Source organism: Nerophis lumbriciformis, linkage group LG09 (assembly GCF_033978685.3).
Source record: "Nerophis lumbriciformis linkage group LG09, RoL_Nlum_v2.1, whole genome shotgun sequence".
NCBI lineage: Eukaryota > Metazoa > Chordata > Actinopteri > Syngnathiformes > Syngnathidae > Nerophis > Nerophis lumbriciformis.
Window position 1 is genome coordinate 53,160,001 of NC_084556.2, and position 24,240 is coordinate 53,184,240.

The following is a 24,240-nucleotide window of genomic DNA, read 5'->3' on the forward strand; positions in this document are numbered from 1 at the left end:
CACACAAAATATGCAAAAAATGTTCACTTTTTTTTTTTTTTTTAGCAAAAATATACAAAATAGGCAACACCCCCCCAAAAAAAAAAAAAAAATCTAAATTTTATATTTGAGGTCAAGTACTTGGAGCCTTAAATAGGTTAAAAATTCACAACACTGATTTTTATTTATTTATTATTTTTTAGCAATGACAGGTAAAAAAAAAAATCAAAAAAATCTTACTAATAGTTCTCGGAGATCCAAAAAGGGCCATCTTGTGAAAGTATTACAAAATAAGTCATATAATTATAATTTTTTTCATTTTTATTGTGTTGTTTTATCCTTTACTATAAAACATAATTATCCGATTAGTTGACTAATCGTTAAGACAATGGTTGTAACTTTGCCCTAGAATAGATCAAAAATAAAAACATTGATTTTTAAATTTTTTTTTGAGCAATGACAAGTTTAAAAAATAACATTAAATCCTACTAAAAGTTCCAAAAAAGCCCCACTCGTAAAAGTGTTAAAAATAAGTCATATAATTATTATTTAGTTTTTATCATTTTCATGTTCATGTCCTTGATGTCATTTTTTGGGGGGCAAAAAAATATAAAGAAGGCAACATTTCCCCACCCCAAAAAAATTCCAAGTTAAATATTTGAGGTGAACTAATTGGAGCCCTAAATAGGTCAAAAATTCCCCAACACTGATTTTTGATTTATTTTTTTAGCAATGACAGGTAAAAAAAATAAAAAAAATAAATCATACTAAAAGTTCTCGGGTATCCAAAAAGGGCCAACTTATTATTAAAAAAATAAGTCATATAATTATTATTTAGTTTTTATCATTTTCATGTTGTCAATTTTTGGGGGGCAAAAAAATACAAAGTAGGCAACATTCCCCCCCCCCAAAAAAAATTAAAAGTTGAATATTTGAGGTAAATTAATTGGAGCCCTAAATAGGTCAAAAATTCCCCAACACTGATTTTGATACACATTTTTTTTTTTTTTTTAGCAATGACAGGTAAAAAAATAAATAAATAAAAATCATACTAAAAGTTCTCGGGTATCCAAAAAGGGCCAACTTATTATAAAAAAATAAGTCATATAATTATTATTGTGTTGTTTTATCCTTTACTATAAAACATAAAAAGGCTTTATTATCCGATTAGTCGACTAATCGTTCAGACAATCGTTGACTAATCGACTATCAAAATAATCGTTAGTCGCAGTCCTATTTCCCATAGGTCATAACAATATAATTAAATATCAATATTGACCGATATAAAAGACTGATATCGTGATACAGTTTTCAGCCATGTGGCCCGGCCCGGCTCTTCTATGTTATTATTTGTATGTTTTTTCCCTTTTACACACAAAATATGCAATAATTTTCTCCCAAAATATTTCAGAGTGGAATATTTCATGTAATTTTGCCCTAGAATAGATCAAAAATAAAAACATTGATTTTTATTTTATTTTTATTTTTTTGAGCAATGACAAGTTTAAAAAATAAAATAAAATCATACTAAAAGTTCCAAAAAAGCCCCACTCGTAAAAGTGTTAAAAATAAGTCATATAATTATTATTTAGTTTTTATCATTTTCATGTTCATGTCCTTGATGTCATTTTTTGGGGGGCAAAAATATACAAAGTAGGCAACATTTCCCCACCCCAAAAATATTCAAAGTTGAATATTTGAGATGAACTAATTGGAGCCCTAAATAGGTCAAAAATTCCCAACATTATTATTTTTTTTTAGCAAGGACAGGTAAAAAAAAAAAAAAAATCATACTAAAAGATCTCGGGTATCCAAAAAGGGCCAACTTATTATTAAAAAAATAAGTCATATAATTATTATTTAGTTTTTATCATTTTCATGTTGTCAATTTTTGGGGGGCAAAAAAAAATACAAAGTAGGTAACATTCCCCCCCCCAAAAAAATTAAAAGTTGAATATTTGAGGTAAACTAATTGGAGCCCTAAATAGGTCAAAAATTCCCCAACACTGATTTTGATACACATTTTTTTTTTTTTTTAGCAATGACAGGTAAAAAAAATAAATAAATAAAAATCATACTAAAAGTTCTCGGGTATCCAAAAAGGGCCAACTTATTATAAAAAAATAAGTCATATAATTATTATTTTTTAATTATTATTGTGTTGTTTTATCCTTTACTATAAAACATAAAAACGCTTTATTATCCGATTAGTCGACTAATTGTTCAGACAATTGTTGACTAATCGACTATCAAAATAATCGTTAGTCGCAGCCCTATTTCCCATAGGTCATAAAAATATCATTAAATATCGATATTGACCGATATAAAAGACTGATATTGTGATACAGTTTTCAGCCATGTGGCCCGGCCCTCATAGGACCGCTTCTATGTTATTATTTTGATGTTTTTTCCTTTTTACACACAAAATATGCAATAATTTTCTCCCAAAATATTTAAGAGTGGAATATTTCATGTAACTTTGCCCTAGAATAGATCAAAAATAAAAACATTGATTTTTTAATTTTTCTTTGAGCAATGACAAGTTTAAAAAAATAAATAAAATCCTACTAAAAGTTCCAAAAAAGCCCCACTCATAAAAGTGTTAAAAATAAGTCATATAATTATCATTTAGTTTTTATCATTTTCATGTTCATGTCCTGATGTCATTTTTTGGGGGGCAAAAAAATACAAAGTAGGCAACATTTCCCCCCAAAAAATATTCAAAGTTGAATATTTGAGGTAAATAGGTCAAAAATTCCCCAACACTGATTTTGATTATTTTTTTAGCAATGACAGGTAAAAAAAATTAAATAAAATAAAAAATCATACTTAAAGTTCTCGAGTATCCAAAAAGGGCCAACTTATTATTAAAAAATAAGTCATATAATTATTATTTAGTTTTTATCATTTTCATGTTCATGTTGTCATTTTTTGGGGGGCAAAAAAATACAAAGTAGGCAACATTTCCCCCCCCCCCAAAAAAAATTTAAAGTTGAATATTTGAGGTGAACTAATTGGAGCCTAAATGGGTCAAATATTCCCCAACGCTGATTTTGATTATTATTATTATTTTATAGCAATGCCAGGTAAAAAAAAAAAAAAAAAAAAATCATACTAAAAGTTCTTGGGTATCCAAAAAGGACCAACTTATTATTACAAAATAAGTCATAGAATGTTTTTTTTTTTTTTTAAATAATTATTGTGTTGTTTTATCCTTTACTATAAAACATAAAAACGCTTTATTATCCGATTAGTCGACTAATCGTTCAGACAATCGTTGACTAATCGACTATCAAAATAATCGTTAGTCGCAGCCCTATTTCCCATAGGTCATAAAAATATAATTAAATATCGATATTGACCGATATAAAAGACTGATATCGTGATACAGTTTTCAGCCATGTGGCCCGGCCCTCATAGGACCCCTTCTATGTTATTATTTTTATGTTTTTTCCCTTTTACACACAAAATATGCAATAATTTTCTCCCAAAATATTTAAGAGTGGAATATTTCATGTAACTTTGCCCTAGAATAGATCAAAAATAAAAACATTGATTTTTTTTTTTTTTGAGCAATGACAAGTTAAAAAAAAAAAAAAAATCCTACTAAAAAGTTCCAAAAAAGCCCCACTCATAAAAGTGTTAAAAATAAGTCATATAATTATTATTTAGTTTTTATCATTTTCATGTTCATGTCCTTGATGTCATTTTTTGGGGGGCAAAAAAATACAAAGTAGGCAACATTTCCCCCAAAAAAATATTCAAAGTTGAATATTTGAGGTAAATAGGTCAAAAATTCCCCAACACTGATTTTGATTATTTTTTTAGCAATGACAGGTAAAAAAAATAAAATAAAATAAAAAATCATACTTAAAGTTCTCGAGTATCCAAAAAGGGCCAACTTATTATTAAAAAATAAGTCATATAATTATTATTTAGTTTTTATCATTTTCATGTTCATGTTGTCATTTTTTGGGGGGCAAAAAAATACAAAATAGGCAACATTTAACTCCCCCCAAAAATTAAAAGTTGAATATTTGAGGTGAACTAATTGGAGCCCTAAATAGGTCAAAAAAATTCCCCAACACTGATTTTGATAAATTTTTTTTTTTACCAATGAAAAAAAATCATACTAAAAGTTCTCGGGTATCCAAAAAGGGTCAACTTATTATTAAAAAATAAGTCATATAGTTATTTGGTTTTTATCATTTTCATGTTGTCATTTTTGGGGGGGCAAAAAAATACAAAATAGGCAACATTTAACCCCCCCCAAAAATTCAAAGTTGAATATTTGAGGTGAACTAATTGGAGCCCTAAATAGGTCAAAAATTCCCAACATTATTATTATTTTTTAGCAATGACAGGTGTAAAAAAAAAAAAAATCATACTAAAAGATCTTGGGTATCCAAAAAGGGCCAACTTATTATTAAAAAATAAGTCAGACAATTATTATTGAGTTTTTATCATTTTCATGTTCATGTTGTCAATTTTTGGGGGGCAAAAAAATACAAATTAGGCAACATTCCCCCGCCCAAAAAATTCAAAGTTGAATATTTGAGGTGAACTAATTGGAGCCCTAAATAGGTCAAAAATTCCCCAACAGTGATTTTGATTAATTTTTTCTTTTTAGCAATGAAAAAAATCATGCTAAAAGTTCTCGGGTATACAAAAAGTGGCAACTTATTATGAAAAAATAAGTAATATAATTATTATTTTTTAATTATTATTGCGTTGTTTTATCCTTTACTATAAAACATAAAAACGCTTTATTATCCGATTTGTCAACTAATCGTTCAGACAATCGTTGACTAATCGACTATCAAAATAATCGTTAGTCGCAGCCTTATTTCCCATAGCTCATAAAAATATAATTAAATATCGATATTGACTGATATAAAAGACTGATACCGTGATACAGTTTTCAGCCATGTGGCCCGGCACTCATAGGACCGCTTCTATGTTATTATTTTTATGTTTTTTCCCTTTTACACACAAAATATGCAATCATTTTCTCCCAAAATATTTAAGAGTGGAATATTTCATGTAACTTTGCCCTAGAATAGATCAAAAATAAAAACATTGATTTTTTAATTTTTTTTTGAGCAATGACAAGTTTAAAAAAATAAATAAAATCATACTAAAAGTTCCAAAAAAGCCCCACTCATAAAAGTGTTAAAAATAAGTCATATAATTATTATTTAGTTTTCATCATTTTCATGTTCATGTCCTTGATGTCATTTTTTGGGAGGCAAAAAAATACAAAGTAGGCAACATTTCCCCCCCCCAAAAAAATTCAAAGTTGAATATTTGAGGTGAACTAATTGGAGCCCTAAATAGGTCAAAAATTCCCAACATTATTTTTTTTTTTTAGCAATGACAGGTAAAAAAAAAAAAAAAAAAATCATACTAAAAGATCTCGGGTATCCAAAAAGGGCCAACTTATTATTAAAAAAATAAGTCATATAATTATTATTTAGTTTTTATTATTTTCATGTTGTCAATTTTTGGGGGGCAAAAAAAATACAAAGTAGGCAACATTTCTCCCCCCCAAAAAATTAAAAGTTGAATATTTGAGGTAAACTAATTGGAGCCCTAAATAGGTCAAAAATTCCCCAACACTGATATTGATACACATTTTTTTTTTTTTTTTTAGCAATGACAGGTAAAAAAAATAAATAAATAAAAATCATACTAAAAATTCTCGGGTATCCAAAAAGGGCCAACTTATTATAAAAAAATAAGTCATATAATTATTATTTTTTAATTATTATTGTGTTGTTTTATCCTTTACTATAAAACACAAAAACGCTTTATTATCCGATTAGTCGACTAATCGTTCAGACAATCGTTGACTAATCGACTATCAAAATAATCGTTAGTCGCAGCCCTATTTCCCATAGGTCATAAAAATATAATTAAATATCGATATTGACCGACATAAAAGACTGATATCGTGATACAGTTTTCAGCCATGTGGCCCAGCCCTCATAGGACCGCTTCTATGTTATTATTTTTATGTTTTTTCCCTTTTACACACAAAATATACAATATTTTTCTCCCAAAATATTTCAGAGTGGAATATTTCATGTAATTTTGCCCTAGAATAGATCAAAAATAAAAACATTGATTTTTTTTTTTAGCAATGACAGGTAAAAAAAATAAAATAAAAATAAAAAAATCATACTTAAAGTTCTCGGTTATCCAAAAAGGGCCAACTTATTATTAAAAAAATAAGTCAGACAATTATTATTTAGTTTTTATCATTTTCATGTTGTCAATTTTTGGGGGGCAAAAAAAATACAAAGTAGGCAACATTTCCCCCCCCCCAAAAAAATTCAAAGTTGAATATTTCAGGTGAACTAATTGGAGCCCTAAATAGGTCAAAAATTCCCCAACACTGATTTTGATAAAAAAAAATTCTAGCAATGACAGGTAAAAAAATAAAATAAAAAATAAATAAAAAAGGGCCAACTTATTATACAAAATTAGGTCATATAATTATTATTTTTTAATTATTACTGTGTTGTTTTATCCTTTACTATAAAACATAAAAACGCTTTATTATCCGATTAGTCGACTAATCGTTCAGACAATCGTTGACTAATCGACTTTCAATCATCAAAATAATCGTTAGTCGCGGCCCTTTTTCCCATAGGTCATAAAAATATCATTAAATATCGATATTGACTGATATAAAAGACCGATATCTTGATACAGTTGACCTGTTAAAAATAGAATTTAGGCTCCAAAGTACAACTACGAGTGCGAGCTTGCAGTGTTAGCGGCTGACCTGCATTTGTTGCTTGCATCGTTGGAGTCTTTCCTTGTCCTGACGTTGCTGCAGGGCCAGGCTGAGGAGGCTCTGGTTCATCTTCTGGGCTGCAACACACACACAAACCAAAAGGTTTTGAAGAACCTGTATGTACCTTTCATATTGAAGTCACAAAGTGTGGGGGGCGGGGGGGGGGGGTATATTGTAGCGTCCCGGAAGAGTTAGTGCTGCAAGGGCTTCTGGGTATTTGTTCTGTTGTGTTTATGTTGTGTTACGGTGCGGATGTTCACCCGAAATGTTGTTTGTCATTCTTTTTTGGTGTGGGTTCACAGTGTGGCGCATATTCGTAACAGTGTTAAAAGTTGTTTATACGGCCACCCTCAGTGTGACCTGTATGGCTGTTGACCAAGTATGCCCTGCATTCACTTGTGAGTGTGTGAAAAGCCGTAGATATTATGCGATTGGACCGGCACGCAAAAGGCAGTGCCTTCAAGGTTTATTGGCGCTCTGTACGTCTCCCTACGTCCGTGTACACAGCGGCGTTTTTAAAAAGTCATACATTTTACTTTTTGAAACCGATACCGATCATTTTGAAACCGATAATTTCCAATATTACATTTTAAAGCATTTATCGGCTGATAATATCGGCAGTCCGATATTATCGGCAACTCTAGTTTAAACTTGCACTTACATCATGTGTTGCCTTCATTATAACACTTATATAAGACTTTTAAAGTCATTTTGATAGTAGGCTAGTATAGACACTTACATCATGTGTTGCCTTCATTATAACACTTGTATAAGACTTTTAAGTCATTTTGATAGTAGGCTAGTATAGACACTTACATCATGTGTTGCCTTCATTATAACACTTATATAAGACTTTTAAAGTCATTTTGATAGTAGGCTAGTATAGACACTTACACCATGTGTTGCCTTGATTATAACACGTATATAAGACTTTTAAAGTCATTTTGATAGTAGGCTAGTATAGACACTTACATCATGTGTTGCCTTCATTATAACACTTATATAAGGCCTTTAATTCTTTGCAGCTCCAGACAGATTTGCTTTTGTATTTTTGGTCCAATATGGCTTTCAAAATTTTGGCGCAATGATTTAAGTTGAGTTAAGAAAAGGTAAGTTAATGTGAGCTTGCCTCGCTGCAGGAGGTGAACAACAGAAAAATGGATACTTTGAAATGGTTTGGGCCTTGCATGGTACCTGCGTCCAGATTGATGCTTTGCGGCGTGGAGACAGTCGCCGGGTGGCTGAGGGAGTGGGCGTGGACGGGGGCGGGGCCTGGGTGTGGCGGGGCGGCCGACTGCAGCTGAGCCAGCCGGGGGTCGTGCCAGGTGGTGGTCTTGTCCAGGTGGCTGCGGGAGCACACGCACAAGAAATGTTGGTGTTTTAGCGGGCGAGGCGTGGGACTGGCTCTACCTGTGCGACAGGTACTCATCAGATACTTTACAGTCGCTGGACCGCTCCCTGACAAACCTTTCTGGGAATTGTGCAACAACCTGCACCAGTCAGGTTTGGCCTTCTTTGCCGTTTTGTTTGCTGCTTAGCAGCGTTGGACAAGAACATCTCAGCACATCATTGCACAACTCTGTGTGTCAATGCGGGATGGGCAACGGTGCAGATCTGGCATTAATCAAAATAACAGGAAACGAGCAATGTGATAGATGGTAAACACTGTGCAGCTGCAGTGTTTATGCACCCAACTCAAGCATTTGACACAAATAATCATCAATAAATTACAACAGTATGGCAGGTTAGAAGGTACTTCACCAAAATATGTCAACAGCACCCGATATATTTTGTGGCGTACCCCAGGGATCAATACCGGGACCAAAACTGTTCAATCTTTATATGAAAACACACTTGTAAAGTTACGAAAAACAAAAAGTTAGTATTGTTTGCAGAGGACACAAGTGCGTTTTGTTCAGGAAGAAATGAAATGAGATAATATAATATATAAATGAACACATTGAAACAATGGTTTGACAAAAACAGACTCTTTAAATCTCAGTAAAACTACAATTAAAAAAAAATGAAAATAATCTCAGCAAAACAAAAAAATTGCTATTGGGTAACAGTAGAAGAGAAAGACAAACAAATATAAATAGACGGAGTAGACATTGAAAGGGTAAAATAAATCACATTTTTGCGTGTAATTGAAGAGAAAATGAACTGGGAATCTCAAAAATATACAATACATAGTGGCAAAAAAAACATGTCGATAATGAAAAAAAAAATAAAATAAAAATGTATCTCAGTAAAACTAAAATAATGCTATTGGGTAACAGTAGAAGAGAAAGTCAAACACAAATATAAATAGACGGAGCAGACATTGAAAGGGTGAAATAAATCACATTTTTGGGAGTAATTGATGAGAAAATGAACTGGAAATCTCAAAAATATACAACAAAGTGGCAAAAAAACATCCAGAATGAAAAAAAATAATCTCAGTAAAACTAAAATAATGTTATTGGGTTACAGTAGAAGAGAAAGTCAAACACATAAATAGACGCAGTAGACATTGAAATGTTGAAATAAATCACCTTTTTGGGTGTAAATGATGAGAAAATTAACTGGAAATCTCAAAAATATACAACATAAAGTGGCAAAAAAACATGTCAATGGGAAAATTAAAAATTAAAAAAAAAATCTCAGGAAAACTAAAATAATGTTATTGGGTAACAGTAGAAGAGAAAGACAAACACATAAATAGACGCAGTAGACATTGAAATGTTGAAATAAATCACCTTTTTGGGTGTAAATGATGAGAAAATTAACTGGAAATCTCAAAAATATACAACATAAAGTGGCAAAAAAACATGTCAATGGGAAAATTAAAAATTAAAAAAAAAATCTCAGGAAAACTAAAATAATGCTATTGGGTAACAGTAGAAGAGAAAGTCAAACACAAATATAAATAGACGGAGCAGACATTGAAAGGTTGAAATAAATCAAATTTTTGGGAGTAATTGATGAGAAAATGAACTGGAAATCTCAAAAATATACAACATAAAGTGACAAAAAAACATCCATAATGGGAAAAAAAAAATCTCAGTAAAACTAAAATAATGCTATTGGGTAACAGTAGAAGAGAAAGTCAAACAAATATAAATAGACGGAGTAGACATTGAAAGGGTGAAATAAATCACGTTTTGGGTGTAATTGATGAGAAAATGAACTGGAAATCTCAAAAATATACAACATAAAGTGGCAAAAAAAAACATGTCAATAATGAGAAAGAAAAAAAAAAAAAAAAAAAAAAAGAATCTCAGTAAAACAAATAATGCTATTGGGTAACAGCAGAAGAGAAAGACAAACAAATATAAATAGACGGAGTAGACATTGAAAGGGTGAAATAAATCACATTTTTGGGTGTAATTGATGAGAAAATGAACTGGGAATCTCAAAAATATACAATACATAATGGCAAAAAAACATGTCGATAATGAAAAATAAAATAAAATAAAAATGTATCTCAGTAAAACTAAAATAATGCTATTGGGTAACAGTAGAAGAGAAAGACAAACACATAAATAGACAGAGTAGACATTAAAAGGTTTAAATAAATCACATTTTTGGGTGTAATTGATGAGAAAATGAACTGGAAATCTCAAAAATATACAACATAAAGTGGCAAAAAAACACGACAATGAGAGAGAGAGAAAAAAAGAATCTCAGTAAAACAAATAATGCTATTGGGTAACAGTAGAAGGGAAAGTCAAACACAAATATAAATAGACGGAGTAGACATTGAAAGGGTGAAATAAATCACGTTTTGGGTGTAATTGATGAGAAAATGAACTGGAAATCTCAAAAATATACAACATAAAGTGGCAAAAAAAAACATGTCAATAATGGGAAAATTAAAAATTAAAAATTAAAAAAAAATCTCATATAATATTAAAAAAATAATCTCAGTAAAACTAAAATAATGTTATTGGGTAACAGTAGAAGAGAAAGACAAACACAAATATAAATAGATGCAGTAGACATTGAAAGGGGGAAATAAATCACATTTTTGGGTGTAATTGATGAGAAAATGAACTGGAAATCTCAAAAATATACAACAAAGTGGCAAAAAACATCCAGAATGCAAAGAAAAAAAAAAAAAAAAAGTATCTCAGTAAAACTAAAATAATGCTATTGGGTAACAGTAGAAGAGAAATAAACACAAATATAAATAGACGGAGTAGACGTGTAGGTGAAATAAATCACATTTTTGGGTTTAATTGATGAGAAAATGAACTGGAAATCTAAAAAATATACAACATAAAGTGGCAAAAAAACATCCATAATGGAAAGAATAAAAAATAAAAAATCTCAGTAAAACAAATAATGCTATTGGGTAACAGTAGAAGAGAAAGACAAACACAAATATAAATAGACGGAGTAGACATTGAAAGGTTGAAATAAATCCCCTTTTTGGGTGTAATTGATGAGAAAATGAACTGGAAATCTCAAAAATATACAATAAAGTGGCAAAAAACATCCATAATGCAAAGAAAATTAAAAAAATGTAACTCAGTAAAATTAAAATAATGCTATTGGGTAACAGTAGAAGAGAAAGACAAACACAAATACAAATAGACGGAGCGGACATTGAAAGGGTGAAATAAATCACATTTTTGGGAGTAATTGATGAGAAAATTAACTGGAAATCTCAAAAATATACAACATAAAGTGGCAAAAAAACATCCATAATGCAAAGAAAATTAAAAAAATGTAACTCAGTAAAATTAAGATAATGCTATTGGGTAACAGTAGAAGAGAAAGTCAAACACAAATATAAATAGACGGAGCAGACATTGAAAGGGTGAAATAAATCAAATTTTTGGGAGTAATTGATGAGAAAATGAACTGGAAATCTCAAAAATATACAACAAAGTGGCAAAAAAACATCCATAATGGGAAAAAAAAATCTCAGTAAAACTAAAATAATGCTATTGGGTAACAGTAGAAGAGAAAGACAAACAAATATAAATAGACAGAGTAGACATTAAAAGGTTTAAATAAATCACATTTTTGGGTGTAATTGATGAGAAAATGAACCGGAAATCTCAAAAATATACAATAAAGTGGCAAAAAAACATCCATAATGCAAAGAAAATAAAAAAAATGTAACTCAGTAAAATTAAAATAATGCTATTGGGTAACAGTAGAAGAGAAATACAAACACAAATATAAATAGTCGGAGCAGACATTGAAAGGGTGAAATGAATCACATTTTTGGGAGTAATTGATGAGAAAATGAACTGGAAATCTCAAAAATATACAACAAAGTGGCAAAAAAACATCCATAATGAAAAAAAAAATAATCTCAGTAAAACTAAAATAATGCTATTGGGTAACAGTAGAAGAGAAAGTCAAACACATATAAATAGACAGAGCAGACATTGAAAGGGGGAAATAAATCATGTTTTTGGGTGTAATTGATGAGAAAATGAACTGGAAATCTCAAAAATATACAACATAAAGTGGCAAAAAACATGTCAATAATGGGAAAATTAAAAATAAAAAAAATAAAAAAAACTCATATAATATTAAAAAAATAATCTCAGTAAAACTAAAATAATGTTATTGGGTAACAGTAGAAGGGAAAGACAAACACAAATATTAATAGACGGAGTAGACATTGAAAGGTTGAAATAAATCACCTTTTTGGGTGTAATTGATGAGAAAATGAACTGGAAATCTCAAAAATATACAACATAAAGTGGCAAAAAAACATCCATAATGGAAAGAATAAAAAATAAAAAATCTCAGTAAAACTAAAATAATGCTATTGGGTAACAGTAGAAGAGAAAGTCAAACAAATATAAATAGACGGAGTAGACATTGAAAGGGGGAAATAAATCACGTTTTTGGGAGTAATTGATGAGAAAATGAACTGGAAATCTCAAAAATATACAACAAAGTGGCAAAAAACATCCAGAATGCAAAAAAAAAATAAAAAAAATCTCAGTAAAACTAAAATAATGCTATTGGGTAACAGTAGAAGAGAAAGTCAAACAAATATAAATAGACGGAGTAGACATTGAAAGGGGGAAATAAATCACGTTTTTGGGTGTAAATGATGAGAAAATTAACTGGAAATCTCAAAAATATACAACATAAAGTGGCAAAAAAAACATGTCAATAATGGGAAAATTAAAAATAAATAAAAAATCTCAGTAAAACTAAAATAATGCAATTGGGTAACAGTAGAAGAGAAAGACAAACACAAATATAAATAGACGGAGTAGACATTAAAAGGTTGAAATAAATCAAATTTTTGGGTGTAATTGATGACAAAATTAACTGGAAATCTCAAAAATATATAGCATAAAGCGGCAAAAAAACACGCCAATAATGAGAAAAAATAAATATAATATTTAAAAAATAGTCTCAGTAAAACTAAAATAATGTTATTGGGTAACAGTAGAAGAGAAAGACAAACACATATAAATAGACAGAGTAGACATTGAAAGGGGGAAATAAATCACGTTTTTGGGTGTAATTGATGAGAAAATGAACTGGAAATCTCAAAAGTATACAACATAAAGTGGCAAAAAACATCCATAATGCAAAGAAAATAAAAAAAATGTATCTCAGTAAAACTAAAATAATGCTATTGGGTAACAGTAGAAGAGAAATAAACACAAATATAAATAGACGGAGCAGACGTGTAGGTGAAATAAATCCAATTTTTGGGTGTAATTGATGAGAAAATGAACTGGAAATCTCAAAAATATACAACATAAAGTGGCAAAAAAACATCCATAATGAAAAAAAAAAAATCTCAGTTAAACTAAAATAATGCTATTGGGTAACAGTAGAAGAGAAAGTCAAACAAATATAAATAGACAGAGTAGACATTAAAAGGTTTAAATAAATCACATTTTTGGGTGTAATTGATGAGAAAATGAACCGGAAATCTCAAAAATATACAATAAAGTGGCAAAAAAACATCCATAATGCAAAGAAAATAAAAAAAATTTAACTCAGTAAAATTAAAATAATGCTATTGGGTAACAGTAGAAGAGAAATACAAACACAAATATAAATAGACGGAGCAGACATTGAAAGGGTGAAATGAATCAAATTTTTGGGAGTAATTGATGAGAAAATGAACTGGAAATCTCAAAAATATACAACAAAGTGGCAAAAAACATCCAGAATGCAAAAAAAAAATAAAAAAAATCTCAGTAAAACTAAAATAATGCTATTGGGTAACAGTAGAAGAGAAAGTCAAACACATAAATAGACGGAGTAGACATTGAAAGGGGGAAATAAATCACGTTTTTGGGTGTAAATGATGAGAAAATTAACTGGAAATCTCAAAAATATACAACATAAAGTGGCAAAAAAAACATGTCAATAATGGGAAAATTAAAAATAAATAAAAAATCTCAGTAAAACTAAAATAATGCAATTGGGTAACAGTAGAAGAGAAAGACAAACACAAATATAAATAGACGGTGCAGACATTGAAAGGGTGAAATAAATCACGTTTTGGGTGTAATTGATGAGAAAATCAACTGGAAATCTCAAAAATATACAACATAAAGTGGCAAAAAATCATCCATAATGAAAAAAACAAAATCTCAGTAAAACTAAAATAATGCTATTGGGTAACAGTAGAAGAGAAAGTCAAACACAAATATAAATAGACGGAGTAGACATTGAAAGGTTGAAATAAATCACATTTTTGGGTGTAATTGATGAGAAAATGAACTGGAAATCTCAAAAATATACAACATAAAGCGGCAAAAAAACATGTAAATAATGAAATGTATTTTTTTTAAATCGAAAAAAATCTCAGTAAAACAAATAATGCTATTGGGTAACAGTAGAAGAGAAAGTCAAACAAATATAAATAGACGGAGTAGACATTGAAAGGGTGAAATAAATCACATTTTAAGTGTAATTGATGAGAAAATGAACCGTAAATCTAAAAAATATACAACATAAAGTGGCAAAAAAAACCACGTCAATAATGAGAAAAGTAAAAAATAAAAATAAAAAAAGAATCTCAGTAAAACAAATAATGCTATTGGGTAACAGTAGAAGAGAAAGACAAACAAATATAAATAGACGGAGCAGACATTGAAAGGTTTAAATAAATCACATTTTTGGGTGTAATTGATGAGAAAATGAACTGGAAATCTCAAAAATATACAACAAAGTGGCAAAAAACATCCATAATGCAAAGAAAATTAAAAAAAATGTATCTCAGTAAAACTAAAATAATGCTATTGGGTAACAGTAGAAGAAAAATAAACACAATTATAAATAGACGGAGCAGACGTGTAGGTGAAATAAATCACATTTTTGGGTGTAATTGATGAGAAAATGAACTGGAAATCTCAAAAATATACAACATAAAGCGGCAAAAAAACATGTAAATAATGAAATGTATTTTTTTTAAATCGAAAAAAATCTCAGTAAAACAAATAATGCTATTGGGCAACAGTAGAAGAGAAAGTCAAACAAATATAAATAGACAGAGTAGACATTGAAAGGGTGAAATAAATCACATTTTAAGTGTAATTGATGAGAAAATGAACCGTAAATCTAAAAAATATACAACATAAAGTGGCAAAAAAAAACACGTCAATTATGAGAAAAGTAAAAAATAAAAATAAAAAAAGAATCTCAGTAAAACAAATAATGCTATTGGGCAACAGTAGAAGAGAAAGTCAAACAAATATAAATAGACAGAGTAGACATTGAAAGGGGGAAATAAATCACGTTTTTGGGTGTAATTGATGAGAAAATGAACTGGAAATCTAAAAAATATACAACATAAAGTGGCAAAAAAACATCCATAATGAAGAAAAAAAAATCTCAGTAAAACTAAAATAATGCTATTGGGTAACAGTAGAAGAGAAAGTCAAACAAATATAAATAGACGGAGCAGACATTGAAAGGGGGAAATAAATCACGTTTTGGGTGTAATTGATGAGAAAATGAACTGGAAATCTCAAAAATATACAACATAAAGTGGCAAAAAAAACATGTCAATAATGAGAAAAATAAAAATAAAAAAAGAATCTCAGTAAAACAAATAATGTTATTGGGTAACAGTAGAAGAGAAAGACAAACACAAATATAAATAGACGGAGCAGACATTGAAAGGGTGAAATAAATCACATTTTTGGGTGTAATTGATGACAAAATTAACTGGAAATCTCAAAAATATACAATAAAGTGGCAAAACAACATCCATAATGCAAAGAAAATAAAAAAAATGTAACTCAGTAAAATTAAAATAATGCTATTGGGTAACAGTAGAAGAGAAAGTCAAAGAAATATAAATAGACGGAGCAGACATTGAAAGGGGGAAATAAATCACGTTTTGGGTGTAATTGATGAGAAAATGAACTGGAAATCTCAAAAATATACAACATAAAGTGGCAAAAAAAACATGTCAATAATGAGAAAAATAAAAATAAAAAAAGAATCTCAGTAAAACAAATAATGTTATTGGGTAACAGTAGAAGAGAAAGACAAACACAAATATAAATAGACGGAGCAGACATTGAAAGGGTGAAATAAATCACATTTTTGGGTGTAATTGATGACAAAATTAACTGGAAATCTCAAAAATATACAATAAAGTGGCAAAACAACATCCATAATGCAAAGAAAATAAAAAAAATGTAACTCAGTAAAATTAAAATAATGCTATTGGGTAACAGTAGAAGAGAAAGTCAAAGAAATATAAATAGACGGAGCAGACATTGAAAGGGTGAAATAAATCACATTTTTGGGAGTAATTGATGAGAAAATGAACTGGAAATCTCAAAAATATACAACAAAGTGGCAAAAAACATGTCAATAATGGGAAAATTAAAAATTAAAAATTAAAAAAAAATCTCATATAATATTTAAAAAAAAATCTCAGTAAAACTAAAATAATGCTATTGGGTAACAGTAGAAGAGAAAGACAAACACAAATATAAATAGACTTAGTAGCCATTGAAAGGTTGAAATAAATCACCTTTTTGGGTGTAATTGATGAGAAAATGAACTGGAAATCTAAAAAAATATACAACATAAAGTGGCAAAAAACATCCATAATGCAAAGAAAATAAAAAAAAATGTATCTCAGTAAAACTAAAATAATGTTATTGGGTAACAGTAGAAGAGAAATAAACACAAATATTAATAGACGGAGCAGACGGGTAGGTGAAATACATCACATTTTTGGGTGTAATTGATGAGAAAATGAACTGGGAATCTCAAAAATATACAACATAAAGTGGCAAAAAATCATCCATAATGAAAAAAAAAAAATCTCAGTAAAACTAAAATAATGCTATTGGGTAACAGTAGAAGAGAAAGTCAAAGAAATATAAATAGACAGAGTAGACATTGAAAGGGGGAAATAAATCACGTTTTTGGGTGTAATTGATGAGAAAATGAACTGGAAATCTCAAAAATATACAACATAAAGTGGCAAAAAACATCCATAATGCAAAGAAAATTAAAAAAAATGTATCTCAGTAAAACTAAAATAATGTTATTGGGTAACAGTAGAAGAGAAATAAACACAAATATAAATAGATGGAGCAGACATGTAGGTGAAATACATCACATTTTTGGGTGTAATTGATGAGAAAATGAACTGGAAACCTAAAAAATATACAACATAAAGTGGCAAAAAAACATCCATAATGGAAAAAATAAAAAATAAAAGATCTCAGTAAAACTAAAATAATGCTATTGGGTAACAGTAGAAGAGAAAGTCAAACAAATATAAATAGACATAGCAGACATTGAAAGGGTGAAATAAATCAAGTTTTTGGGTGTAATTGATGAGAAAATGAACTGGAAATCTCAAAAATATACAACATAAAGCTGCAAAAAAACATGTCAATAATGAAATGTATTTTTTTTAAATCGAAAAAAATCTCAGTAAAACAAATAATGCTATTGGGCAACAGTAGAAGAGAAAGTCAAACAAATATAAATAGACGGAGTAGACATTGAAAGGGTGAAATAAATCACGTTTTAAGTGTAATTGATGAGAAAATGAACCGGAAATCTAAAAAATATACAACATAAAGTGGCAAAAAAAAAAACACGTCAATAATGAGAAGAAAAAAAAAGAAAAAAAAAAAAAGAATCTCAGTAAAACAAATAATGCTATTGGGTAACAGTAGAAGAGAAAGACAAACAAATATAAATAGACAGAGTAGACATTGAAAGGTTGAAATAAATCACATTTTTGGGTGTAATTGATGAGAAAATGAACTGGAAATCTCAAAAATATACAACATAAAGTGGCAAAAAACATCCATAATGCAAAGAAAATTTAAAAAAATGTATCTCAGTAAAACTAAAATAATGCTATTGGGTAACAGTAGAAGAGAAATAAACACAAATATAAATAGACGGAGCAGACGTGTAGGTGAAATAAATCACATTTTTGGGTGTAATTGATGAGAAAATGAACTGGAAACCTAAAAAATATACAACATATAGTGGCAAAAAAACATCCATAATGGAAAAAATAAAAAATCTCAGTAAAACTAAAATAATGCTATTGGGTAACAGTAGAAGAGAAAGTCAAACAAATATAAATAGACAGAGTAGACATTGAAAGGGGGAAATAAATCACGTTTTATGTGTAATTGATGAGAAAATGAACCGTAAATCTAAAAAATATACAACATAAAGTGGCAAAAAAAACAACACGTCAATAATGAGAAAAATAAAAAAAAAAAATAAAAAAAAAATCTCAGTAAAACAAATAATGCTATTGGGTAACAGTAGAAGAGAAAGTCAAACAAATATAAATAGACGGAGTAGACATTGAAAGGGTGAAATAAATCACATTTTTGGGTGTAATTGATGAGAAAATGAACTGGAAATCTCAAAAATATACAACAAAGTGGCAAAAAACATCCATAATGCAAAGGAAAAAAAAAAGTATCTCAGTAAAACTAAAATAATGCTATTGGGTAACAGTAGAAGAGAAATAAACACAAATATAAATAGACGGAGCAGACGTGTAGGTGAAATAAATAAAATTTTTGGGTGTAATTGATGAGAAAATCAACTGGAAATCTAAAAAATATACAACATAAAGTGGCAAAAAAACATCCAAAATGAAAAAAAAAAAAGTTAAATCGTTAAATGTGATACTTGTTTATACTGATACATGTGCTGTTCTATTGTTCAATGATAATTACCTTTGTCTAGCTTGTGTGGTTATCTGTTGTGTAGCTGCAGGACAGCTTGTATCGCACATGATATCACACACAAGTGAACACGCTGCAGGACAGCTTGTATCGCACATTATATCACACACACACACACACACAAGTAAACACGCTGCAGGAACGCTTGTATCGCATGTGATATCACACACAAGTAAACACGCTGCAGGAGCGCTTGTATCGCACGTGATATCAAACACAAGTAAACATGCTGCAGGACTGCTTGTATCAGACATGATATCACACACATGTAAACATGCTGCAGGACTGCTTGTATCGCACATGATATCACACACACAAGTAAACACGCTGCAAGACTGCTTGTATCGCACATGCTATCACACACACACACACACACACACAAGTAAACACGCTACAGGAGCGCTTGTATCGCACGTAATGTCACACACACGTAAACGCGCTGCAGGACCGCTTGTATCAGACATGATATCACAGACAAGTAAACACACTGTAGGGCCGCTTGTATTGCACATGATATCACACACAAGTAAATACATTGCACGATTGCTTGTTTCAGACATGATGTCACACAAGTAAACACGCTGCAGGAGCGCTTGTATTGCACGTGATATCACACACAAGTAAACAGGCTGCAGGACCGCTTGTATCAGACATGATATCACAGACAAGTACACACGCTGCGGGACCGCTTGTATCGCACATGCTATCACACACAAGTAAATACATTGCACGATTGCTTGTATCAGACATGATATCACAAGTAAACCCGCTGCAGGACTGCTTGTATCGCACATGATATCACACAAGTAAACACGCTGCAGGAGGGCTTGTATCACACACACACACAAACACGCTGCAGAACTGCTTGTATCAGACATGATATCACACACAAGAAAACATGCTGCAGGACTGCTTGTATCGCACATGATATCACACACAAGTAAACACACTGCAGGACTGCTTGTATCAGACATGATGTCACACACAAGTAAACACACTGCAGGGCGGCTTGTATCGCACATGATATCACACACAAGCAAACACGCTGCAAGAGCGCTTGTATTGCACGTGATATCACACACAAGTAAACAGGCTGCAGGACCGCTTGTATCAGACATGATATCACAGACAAGTAAACACGCTGCGGGACCGCTTGTATCGCACATGCTATCACACACAAGTAAATACATTGCACGATTGCTTGTATCAGACATGGTATCACAAGTAAACCCGCTGCAGGACTGCTTGTATCGCACATGATATCACACACAAGTAAACACGCTGCAGGAGGGCTTGTATCACACACACAAACACGCTGCAGAACTGCTTGTATCAGACATGATATCGCACACAAGTAAACACGCTGCAGAACTGCTTGTATCACACATGATATCACACACAAGTAAACACGCTGCATAACTGCTTGTATCAGACATGATATCACACACAAGAAAACACGCTGCAGGACTGCTTGTATCGCACATGATATCACACACACAAGTAAACATGCTGCAGGAGTGCTTGTATCACACATGCTATCACACACAAGTAAATACATTGCACGATTGCTTGTATCAGACATGATATCACAAGTAAACCCGCTGCAGGACAGCTTGTATCGCACATGATATCACACAAGTAAACACGCTGCAGGAGGGCTTGTATCACACACACACACAAACACGCTGCAGAACTGCTTTTATCAGACATGATATCACACACAAGAAAACACGCTGCAGGACTGCTTGTATCGCACATGATATCACACACAAGTAAACACACTGCAGGACTGCTTGTATCAGACATGATATCACACACAAGTAAACACGCTGCAGGACGGCTTGTATCGCACATGATATCACACACACAAGTAAACACGCTGCAGGAGCGCTTGTATTGCACGTGATATCACACACAAGTAAACAGGCTGCAGGACCGCTTACATCAGATATGATATCACAGACAAGTAAACACGCTGCAGGGCCGCTTGTATCGCGCACGCGCACACACACACACACACACACACACACACACACACACACACACACACACACACGTAAACACGCTGCAGGAACGCTTGTAATGCACGTGATATCACACACAAGTAAATACATTGCAGGACTGCTTGTATCAGACATGATGTCACAAAAGTAAACCCGCTGCATGACTGCTTGTATCAGACATGATATCACACACAAGTAAACACGCTGCAAGGCGGCTTGTATCGCACATGATATCACACACAAGTAAACACGCTGCAGGAGCGCTTGTATTGCACGTGATATCACACACAAGTAAACAGGCTGCAGGACCGCTTGTATCAGACATGATATCACAGACAAGTACACACGCTGCGGGACCGCTTGTATCGCACATGCTATCAGACACAAGTAAATACATTGCACGATTGCTTGTATCAGACATGATATCACACAAGTAAACTCGCTGCAGGACTGCTTGTATCGCACATGATATCACACACAAGTAAACTTGCTGCAGGACTGCTTGTATCGCACATGATATCACACACACAAGTAAATACATTACAGGACTGCTTGTATCGCACATTATATCACACGCAAGTACACGCGCTGCAGGACCGCTTGTATCCCATGTGATATCACACACACAAAAACACGCAGCAGGAGCACTTGTATCGCACGTGATATCACACACACAAGTAAACACACTGCAGGACCACGTTTATCAGACATGACATCACAGACAAGTAAACACGCTGCGGGACCGCTTGTATCGCACATGCTATCACACACAAGTAAATACATTGCAGGACTGCTTGCATCAGATATGATATCACACAAGTAAACCCGCTGCAGGACAGCTTGTATCGCACATGATATCACACACAAGTGAACACGCTGCAGGACAGCTTGTATCGCACATTATATCACACACACACACACAAGTAAACACGTTGCAGGAGCGCTTGTATCGCACGTGATATCACAAGTAAACCCGCTGCAGGACAGCTTGTATCGCACATGATATCACACAAGTAAACACGCTGCAGGAGGGCTTGTATCACACACACACACAAACACGCTGCAGAACTGCTTTTATCAGACATGATATCACACACAAGAAAACACGCTGCAGGACTGCTTGTATCGCACATGATATCACACACAAGTAAACACACTGCAGGACTGCTTGTATCAGACATGATATCACACACAAGTAAACACGCTGCAGGACGGCTTGTATCGCACATGATATCACACACACAAGTAAACACGCTGCAGGAGCGCTTGTATTGCACGTGATATCACACACAAGTAAACAGGCTGCAGGACCGCTTACATCAGATATGATATCACAGACAAGTAAACACGCTGCAGGGCCGCTTGTATCGCGCACGCGCACACACACACACACACACACACACACACACACACACACACACACACACACACACACACACACACACGTAAACACGCTGCAGGAACGCTTGTAATGCACGTGATATCACACACAAGTAAATACATTGCAGGACTGCTTGTATCAGACATGATGTCACAAAAGTAAACCCGCTGCATGACTGCTTGTATCAGACATGATATCACACACAAGTAAACACGCTGCAAGGCGGCTTGTATCGCACATGATATCACACACAAGTAAACACGCTGCAGGAGCGCTTGTATTGCACGTGATATCACACACAAGTAAACAGGCTGCAGGACCGCTTGTATCAGACATGATATCACAGACAAGTACACACGCTGCGGGACCGCTTGTATCGCACATGCTATCAGACACAAGTAAATACATTGCACGATTGCTTGTATCAGACATGATATCACACAAGTAAACTCGCTGCAGGACTGCTTGTATCGCACATGATATCACACACAAGTAAACTTGCTGCAGGACTGCTTGTATCGCACATGATATCACACACACAAGTAAATACATTACAGGACTGCTTGTATCGCACATTATATCACACGCAAGTACACGCGCTGCAGGACCGCTTGTATCCCATGTGATATCACACACACAAAAACACGCAGCAGGAGCACTTGTATCGCACGTGATATCACACACACAAGTAAACACACTGCAGGACCACGTTTATCAGACATGACATCACAGACAAGTAAACACGCTGCGGGACCGCTTGTATCGCACATGCTATCACACACAAGTAAATACATTGCAGGACTGCTTGCATCAGATATGATATCACACAAGTAAACCCGCTGCAGGACAGCTTGTATCGCACATGATATCACACACAAGTGAACACGCTGCAGGACAGCTTGTATCGCACATTATATCACACACACACACACAAGTAAACACGTTGCAGGAGCGCTTGTATCGCACGTGATATCACACACAAGTAAACATGCTGCAGGACTGCTTGTATCAGACATGATATCACACACATGTAAACATGCTGCAGGACTGCTTGTATCGCACATGATATCACACACACACACACACACACACACAAGTAAACACGCTGCAAGACTGCTTGTATCGCACATGCTGTCACACACAAGTAAATACATTGCAGGACTGCTTGTATCAGACATGATATCACAGACAAGTAAACACGCTGCAGGGCCGCCTGTATTGCACATGATATCACACACACACACACACACACACACACACACACACACACACACACACACACACACACACACACACACACAAGTAAACACGCTACAGGAGCGCTTGTATCGCACGTAATGTCACACACACGTAAACGCGCTGCAGGACCGCTTGTATCAGACACGATATCACAGACAAGTAAACACACTGTAGGGCCGTCTGTATTGCACATGATATCACACACAAGTAAATACATTGCACGATTGCTTGTATCAGACATGATGTCACAAAAGTAAACACACTGCAGGACTGCTTGTATCAGACATGATGTCACACACAAGTAAACACACTGCAGGACGGCTTGTATCGCACATGATATCACACACAAGCAAACACGCTGCAAGAGCGCTTGTATTGCACGTGATATCATACACAAGTAAACAGGCTGCAGGACCGCTTATATCAGACATGATATCACAAACAAGTACACACGCTGCAGGACCGCTTGTATCGCACATGCTATCAGACACAAGTAAATACATTGCACGATTGCTTGTATCAGACATGATATCACACAAGTAAACTCGCTGCAGGACTGCTTGTATCGCACATGATATCACACACAAGTAAACACGCTGCAGGACTGCTTGTATCGCACATGATATCACACACAAGTAAACTCGCTGCAGGACTGCT

At 32.8% G+C, this 24,240-nt stretch overlaps 1 protein-coding gene across 2 annotated transcripts in view; it reads right to left on the minus strand.

Moving 5' to 3' along the window:
- Positions 1–24,240, minus strand: part of LOC133607855 (transcriptional coactivator YAP1-like) — a 70,661-nt gene that overhangs the window by 27,661 nt on the left and 18,760 nt on the right. For both annotated transcript variants that reach the window (XM_061962869.2, XM_061962868.2), the window contains exons 4-5: positions 7,976–8,127; positions 6,770–6,858 (exon numbers count right to left, since the gene is read on the minus strand). In XM_061962869.2, coding sequence (XP_061818853.1) covers positions 6,770–6,858; positions 7,976–8,127 — 241 coding nt within the window. The remainder of the gene's footprint in view (positions 1–6,769; positions 6,859–7,975; positions 8,128–24,240) is intronic.